The sequence below is a fragment of the Ochotona princeps genome, chromosome 12 (genome assembly GCF_030435755.1).
Source record: "Ochotona princeps isolate mOchPri1 chromosome 12, mOchPri1.hap1, whole genome shotgun sequence".
Lineage (NCBI taxonomy): Eukaryota > Metazoa > Chordata > Mammalia > Lagomorpha > Ochotonidae > Ochotona > Ochotona princeps.
The window spans coordinates 28,432,612-28,440,918 of record NC_080843.1 but is presented as its reverse complement, the minus strand read 5'-3'; the positions used below and the strand labels follow the sequence as shown (position 1 = coordinate 28,440,918).

General features: G+C 45.8%; 1 protein-coding gene across 2 annotated transcripts in view; it reads left to right on the top strand.

Annotated features, from left to right (window-relative positions):
- Window positions 1-111: 111 nt before the first annotated feature.
- The window catches only part of PIBF1 (progesterone immunomodulatory binding factor 1), a 202,887-nt gene continuing 194,691 nt past the window's right edge, over window positions 112-8,307 (top strand). The window contains exons 1-2 of one of the 2 annotated variants that reach the window (XM_058670663.1): window positions 112-304; window positions 1,300-1,604. In XM_058670663.1, coding sequence (XP_058526646.1) covers window positions 1,353-1,604 — 252 coding nt within the window. In that variant the 5' untranslated portion in view covers window positions 112-304; window positions 1,300-1,352. The remainder of the gene's footprint in view (window positions 305-1,299; window positions 1,605-8,307) is intronic. The other variant, XM_058670664.1, reaches the window with a different exon arrangement.

Below are 8,307 nucleotides of genomic sequence, written 5' to 3'. Positions count from 1 at the left end.
GCGAGACTTGACAGCGGTTGTCCGCCAGGATTGGCCGACAGCTCGGGGCAGAGGGGCGGAACGCGGTGCCATTTCCGCCCGACGTCTGACTCCAGCTCCCAGCATGCCCCGCTGCCCGCACCCCGGAGAGCAGGCGCGAGGCTGAGTTCCGGCGGCGACGACTGGTTTCCGTCCTCGTCCGAGTGCGGAAGCGGTTGTCTTGGTTACGGATCCTAACGGTCTGCGGTGGACCGGGCTGCTGTCCCTAGACGGCCGGGTGCCCTCCTCGTGTCCGCGGCGGGCTGGGCCGACCGGAGCTCTGCAGGTACCTTGCAGCCCGAGGTCTCCCTGACCGTCCCATCGGCCTCCAAGTTTGGGGGTTACGCCTCGCGCCCACCGCGAGGGCCAGTCTCTGGTCTTTGTGCTGCAAAAGAGGATGTGTGTTCATTTCACCTTCCCGGCTCACCCTGTTCTCTTACTGTAGCTTTTAAATCCTCTTCACATGCATCATTCCTTATCCTGAGAATTTTACTCCATCGTGAAGAATTAAAAAAAAAAAAGTATTCAAATTCCTGTGAAAAGAGGGAGAAGTTCTCTTTAGAATGTGTAGGTTTTTCTCTTCCACCCTCTGGCTTGCATCCTGTGGCCTCTTTAGTCTACGTACATTGCTGTTTTAGAAATCTCCAGTGCTGCCTCCTTGCCTGTAGAGTAAACCAGGCCCGTTTTAGTTGCAGCTCATTCGTGCTGTTTAAATGTGTGTGCGTTTGGGGGTGGGGGACTCACTGTTCACACGCAGACTTGACACGTACGTGTGTGTGTATGTGTGTGTGTGTGTGCACGCTTGCTGCTCTGGGCTCCCCAACACCTGCTCCACCTCCGTCTACCCGGTGGCTGTGCCGGCCCAGGCCTGCCTCGGGGCTCCCTCCCCGTGACCCAGGAGAAGGGACTTCCGGTGGGTTATGATATGCATCGCTTTTAGGAGTGACCTTATCAAATGCTGCTCTGTCTGACCCTTTTCTCCTACGTTTCTCCGCCTCCTCAAAAATAAGATTCCTGCTGCCAGGAACTGGGCAGTGTTCTTTGTTTTGTTTGTGTTTGTGTCTTGTTTTGTAGTGTGAAAGGACTCAGTTTGTGGCAGGACTGAGTGAGTCTAGGCTGACTTGAGCAGTAATGTACAGTGATCATCTGTCCTAGATTTGAAGTCCTCCAACTTGGCTCGCAATCATTGACGGGATCTTAAATGGTGTCTCCTTAATACACTGTATGGTTTATAGACTTAATGTTTCAGTACTCCTTACTTGATTTCTTTTTTCTCCACAGAAGAGTAAAATAGAGTTTGAGAAGAAAGCGGACCTGTAATAAGAGAAAAAAAAATGTCTCGGAAGATTTCTAAGGAGCCCAAAAAAGTGAATATCTCCAGTTCTCTGGAATCTGAAGACATTAGTTTAGAAACAACGGTCCCCACAGATGACATTTCCTCATCAGAAGAGCGAGAGGGTAAAATCAAGATCACCAGGCAGCTCATTGAGCGGAAGGAACTGCTGCATAACATCCAGCTGCTGAAGATAGAGCTGTCCCAGAAGAACATGATGATCGACAATTTGAAAGTGGATTACCTTACAAAGGTGAGCGCGGATGCGGCTGTTTTGTTGTTTTCTGTACGCTCTACTGCCTTCAAGGTACAGACTGGTAAAGGTTAAATTTAGCTGTAGAGTGTGAACTTGAAGTGAGACTGTTATGTTTCTCGTCTAGGCTGACCTTTAAATAATTTGAGTGTTGAAAGATGGAGTGATTTAGAGGTGAGCAGAGGTGAGTCACTTCTGTAAGCTCCATTTAAAAAAATCTAGCCTGTGTGAGATGTTTTTCTTAAATGTATTTCTGCCCACTTTATTTCCTGCTTCATTAGAACTAAACCTGATGGTGACTCGTTTGATAGGGAGAATGAAGATCATAATTATACTGTACTTTGTTGTGGAGATTTGCTTTCTTGGATACCTTTCTGCTTGCTAGTTACTTTGTCTTGACTATTTGAAAGTTATTGCGTAAACAACAAATTCCAGTTTTCTGTAGCAGGTGGTGTCTGCTATGCAAATGAGATATCCTGGCCCTTGTTTTTCTGCCTTGTGTGGTTGTTTACAGAGAGTTCTGTGTAAGACCTGTTAGAGCTGTCAGTAGCTACAAGAAAATACAGCCATTTGCCAAAGACAGGAGACAGTTGTTGAATATTAATACACAGTGCTTCTGAGAAACTCTGTTGTGTGCAATGGTAAGCCCTCCGTCTTTTTTCTTGTCCCAGTTCTTCCATCTTGCGTTTCATCCCTTGCCTGTTCTGTATATGTTAACATACTTCAGAGTTCTGCTGTAAGGAAACAAACAAAAAAAAATTGAGAAAATACCCTTTTCTCTCCAGGACAGTAAGTGTCTGAAACTTCAGGGTCTGTGTGGGGAGCGGGTTGCTGAAGAAAGCCCTGCGGTGGCAGCTGTGGCCAATAACCCAGGACCGGCAGCTGCTCTGCAAAGTGGAGAGACGAGAGCTGGTCTTGCCAGCAGGTGAGGCAGATTTGCCTCCTCTCCAGGGCCTGGCCAATCAGGTAGCACCCAGTGGACCCACGGGAAAAAAGGATATATAAGCAGCCAGCTGTAGGCAAGCTAGAGAGAGAGCTACAGGGAGCTACAGAGGACGGACGGACGGACGGACGGACGGGACAGACAACAACAACGAAGACGAAGAAAGACTGGTTGGAAGTAAAGTGGCTCTTGAAACAGAGCCTGGAATGTCGGGTGATTTCTTCCTCAGGTACGGGAGACCCCAGGGGACCCCGATAGGTCTGGATAAAATTTTAAAAGTTTCTTAGGCAAGTTTCTAAATGTCTATGACTTACTGACATTGAGGAGTGCTTCTGCTGTACAGGATGCTGTTTGAAGAGCTCTGTGTGTGCAGGGGCATTTAAGCCTCATCGTGACTCTAAGTAGCAGCTCCCTGGTCCCCCTGGTGCTGCTGGGAGAGGAGGCTTCCCTGAGCCAGTGTATTCCAGCAGCCTAATAGAATAGGTTACCAACTGCTCCTTGGTGTTTTTTTGGGCTACTATAACAACATGGGACAAAATGAGTAGCTTAGTTTAAAAAAGGACATTATTTTGTCCTGTTTGGGAGGCTAGGAGGTCTCCGATCAGGGTACCAGCACGGTCAGGTTCTGGTGAGGCCCTCTGGGTCTGCAGGCGGCTTGCTGTGCCCTGACATGGGGTCACTAAGGTACAGCTGTTAACCACTGATAAGGTTTCACCAATGTATTTAATCACTCTCCCAGAGGCCCCTTCTTCCTGTTACATCACATTGGTGATTACAGTTCAATGTAGAAATTTGAGGACAGAAACATGTAAGCATGCATCAGGGGTCCAGTATTATGGCATAGTGAGTAAAGCCTCTACCTGCAATGCTGGCATCTCATGGGCACCAGTTGATATCCTGGCTACTCCACTTCCAGTTCAGCTCTCTGCTCATGGTCTGGAAAAAGCAGATTGCTCAAGTGCTTGGGCTCTTGGCTTCAGCCTGGCCCAACCCTAGCCATTGTGACCCTCTGTGAAGTGAAATTAGAAGGAAGATCTCTCTCTGTCCATAGGACTGGCTTTGTTTGATATTTATCTCTGTTAATAGACTGTGAAATCCATGAGGACAGGAATGTGTTTGTATTTACTTTGTATCTCCAGCACGTGAAAGTGTCTAGCATGTTTTATGGGCTCAGCTATTTACGAAATAAATGGCTGCAACCCATTTTGCTTTTGATAGAACAAAGCCAACAGGTGGTTTGCTAGTACACCCAGGTCCATTCAGAACAAATGGAGGGCAGGAGATAAGTGGGATGTGGACCTAGGAAGTCAGATACTGTCTGCACGTGAGCCTCCCCATGCTTTCTTTCAGGTGCACTGTATAATCCCACTTGATAGTTTATCAGTACATTCAGTGGCGTCCTGTCCCCGCCCCTTTACCCAAGTCCCTTCTGCTCCAATGGACGCCTACAGTGTTACCATCTGAGTATTTCCACCTCTGCGGATCTGCTTTAATACAAGTGCTTGCGAAAGGCTGAGGTGCTCTCCCATTCATTAGTTCACCCATTCATTCAACAATATCTCATTGTGTGCCATACTGACACTTAAATTTTGCTTTTTAACTCTTTGTTTTCAACTTGACATTGTGCTTGATTATTAAGACTTCTCTTTTTTCAGTGTGAGCTTTAGCTATAGACATGGTGGCTGCCTTGAGGTTCGCTAGTGCAATGGATCGCAGCTACAGTTCAAAGTCCAGAAAGAGTTTGGGTTAATACCAGCTTTTTCAGTACCTTGCATAAATCTCTTAATTTCTTTTACTCCCTGGTCTTTTATAAAATAATAATATTTACTTCATGAAATTCCTGAGGATTTAATTAATCAGTGCATGTGAACTCTTATAACCTGTTATGTAATAAAAATACACTTATTAATGCATCATTTATTGTAACATACTTGTTCATGGCTGAACTTATCAACATTGTCCTGTTTTTTTGCCCCTTTGAGGCTTAGTATAATTTGTTGCATGGTGTTCTAGTTGTATTACAAGCAAAGAAGATTGAATATTCCTGGGTTTATGGCACAAAATTCTTGATTTTTGTAAGACTGATTATGTCTTTTATATATATGTGTGTATACATAGTATAAATCTGTATACATACATGCACACATATGTATGCTTTTTATTCCCTCATTCTTGTCCATTTCCCCACTCTTTATACAACCATTTTCATGTTTATCCTTTGGCTTACATGTAGTCTTTAGAATGCATTTTTTATGTAAATGTAAACTGTTTTGGATCTTGTCTTTTTTTTTCTTCTCAGTGTTAATTTTGAAATCTGTGTACCTCTAGTCCTTTACTTCACCTTGAAATCTCCAGTGACACATCCATCCACTCTCACATCCTAGCTGCCTGTAACTTTATCACCATTGTGGATGGGGTCCCTAGACCTCATGAACATTTCCTTTTTCTGGGTGTGTTGGGCAGGTTGAAGTCTGGAGCCTAAAACTGCATCTAGCTTTCCCATTTGGATGGGAGACTCGGGTATTCAGTGATCATTTGCTGTCTCCCAGGTTGTGCGTTAACAGGAAACTGGATTAGAATTGGAGAAGCCAGTGCTCAAACCAGGTGCTCTAAAATGGAGTCCAGGTGTTGCCAAGCAGTGACTTACAAGTGCTTTCCACCATGAACACTTATTTGATCTGTGTGTTTGTGCATGCGCTTCCATATTTTTTTCCAGAATAACCTCCCTACTCACATTCCAAGGGGGAGTTTTTGCCTATTACATAAGTACTAGGATTGTTCTAATTACCTACTCCTTATTAGCAATCTGTTTGCTGGCAAATATATGAAGTATTAGTCTTTCATAATTCATTAACTCTAAAGCAGTTCAGTTGTTACATGGACTATCACATAACTGCTAAGATTGTAAAATGCTGGTTGACTGGGAGCAAGCATTTGGTAGTGATAGGAGTGCACAGGTTTGATACCCAGCATCTAGCTCTTGGCCACAGCTTCCTACTGATGCAGGCCCTGGAAGGCCATGACTAGTACTCAAATAGTAAGCATTCCTGCCACCCTCATAGGAGACTCAGGTTAACTCCCCAGTCCCCAGCTTCTTTTATAAAATTTTTGTTTTATTTTTAATATTGTTTACCTAGTTGAGAAGGTGGGAAGGGTTGAGGTGTGGAGGAACATGGGTAGGATAAATGTTTCAAGAGATTTTTTTCCTCCCACGCCTGCAGTGGGGAAGAGGAAGTCTGTTCCTTGCTATCAAACAACAGTAGCATCCAGGGATGGAGGACAATCATTTGATGACACCTTTGGTACCTGGATGTGGGGAAGAATGCCCTGAGGATGTTACCTGAGTGGTTTTGATAGTTGTGAGATAGTTGTGAGATATTGTCAGCTTTGTTACACTCAGAATGAAAAAAATCTTTCCAAGGTCTATTCACTTAATGCACCTGCAGACCCAGGAACATGTTGCAAAGGTTGGCCAGGAGTTGTCCAACCCGTTCTGCTTTCTATCTTCTGACGAGGCATTTGGTATCCTCTGTTGGCCTAGATGAGCTGGCTGTAATGTTCCCTGTGTGCATCTGGGCATGCTGCTCACTGCACAGACATCAGCAATTGAGGAGACCCGGGCCTGATACCTGCACTCCAAGGTTGGAAAACAAATACTGTGATCTTCCCTGTGACTGGGGCCTTGAGTGCAGTGATCTAGTGGAGGAGTCCTTACCCCAGGTGACTCAGTTTTAACTCTTACATGCACCAGCTAGTTCAGGGTCAGATTCAGTTTGTCACCTGCACTAGCCAGTGCATATACTGATGGCTACAGCCACCTGGTCAGTTCTGCCCCAGCACTATCTCTAATGCTAACTGACAGGTTCTGTGGCCTAGCCTATCCCAGGCCACCACATTTCTGCTTCTCATGCACACCAGTGTGTGTCCAGTCTGGGGAACCCTCTATAGCTCCCACCATACCCTCCCCCAGCCCTAGTTTCCACACAGTGCCAATTTTGTGCTGCAGCCTAGCCCATCCTGGACCAGCCCAGCCCAGCCCACATCCCATCCAGCTCTCATGAACACCCATGGGTGCTGCAGCTTATCTCAACCTGACCTGCCCCCAGACCTGACCCATACATATGCCAATGGGTGGGGTTACCTTATCCAACCTGACCTCACCCCCTGGTTCTCCCACTAACCAGCAGGAGCTACAGCCTAGCAGGGGAGTGCCTATAGTTCTTCTGTGAGGCCTACTACCAGCCCCAGATCTGGCACTTGCCAGGATGTACTACAGTCTAGTATGACATGACTCATACCAGTCCCAGCACTAGCCAGTGGGTGCTGTGGCCCAGTCCAGCTGGCCTGCATGCATTGTGGCTCTCAAAACACACACCAGTGGGTGCAGCAGCTTAGCCCACCCTGACCCACCCCGAGGCCCAACCCACATGCCAGCAAACTGATGCTACAGCCCTGCCCAGTCCCTGCTCTCAGGCTCACCAGTGGAAGCAGTAGAAGCAGCAACCCCACAGAAGAGATCCCTGCCAGGCCCAGCTCCCTGCCCAAGGTCTTGCAAGTGCTGTGGCCACTCTGGCATGGCCTGCCCCAGTCTCAGCATTTGCCAGCTGGTACTGCAACCTGGCTCAGCCCAGTCTGCTCCTAGTCCTAGCTCTCGCTGCAACGTGTATCAGCCTAGTCCAGCCTGGCCCACACCCAACCCTGGCCCTCATGTGAACTGACAGATGTTGCAGCCCAACCCATGCTGTCCTGTATCCCATCCTGGTTCTTGCTCATGCCAGTGTGTGCTTCAGGCTGCCTTAGCCCAGCCCTCCCCCTGAACCAGCCCATATGTATGCTGATGGGTGTTGACATTATGAAAAATTAATTTCTGTTACCAGACCAATAGCATAATGGTTAGAAGTCACGGAGAGGTAAATTATTGCTGTTAACATTTAAATAGCTTTGTTTTAAGAGACTGAGCTCCCTTGCATTGGAAGCATTCAAGTTAAGTGTCATGAATATTATAGATATTTCCTCCATGAAGAGAAGTTGAAGTAACTGTTTAGGTTTGGGTACTAAGCAGTTGGTACCAGAGACTTAGAAAATGCTGGTTGCTGGTCACACAGATGTGGGAGCAGCATAAATGAGATAAGATTTTTTTTCTGATATAATAAGAATCTGAAATAGATGGTTCAGACATGATGAGTTACTCTTTGATAGTAAGTCCAAGCTTCTTTAAATCTTCTCCTCAACTGTGTAATATGTGCTTTTACCCTCAGTATTATAAAATGACTGGTCTACTTCCAAACAATAGTAAGAAGAAGGTATTGGGAAAGGGGCCACATACAAAATGAGGCAATCCCCTATAAAGAATTTTCTCAGAAACTCAACCCATTGATATCCGCCAGCTGGAAGTTCCTGGCTATTGGCTCCGGATTGGCATAGCACCAGCCGTGTTGGTCACTTGGGGAGTGAGTCATCAGACAGAAGCTTTTCCTCTCTGTCTCACCTCCTCTCTGTATATCTGACTTTGCAAAAAAAAAAAAAATATATATATATATATATATATATATAAAATAAATCTTAGGGAAAAAAAAGAATCAGTAAACCTTTTCTCTAAAGGACTAGGTAGTCAGTATTTATGCTTTTCCCCCCACATAATAGCCTGTCAATTATTCTTATTTCTTTAATGGATTTTTAAATATATAAACTTATTCTTAGCCTGTGAACTGTAGAATCAGCACATGGGCTTGCATTTGGCCCATCACCAGTGTTAACCCT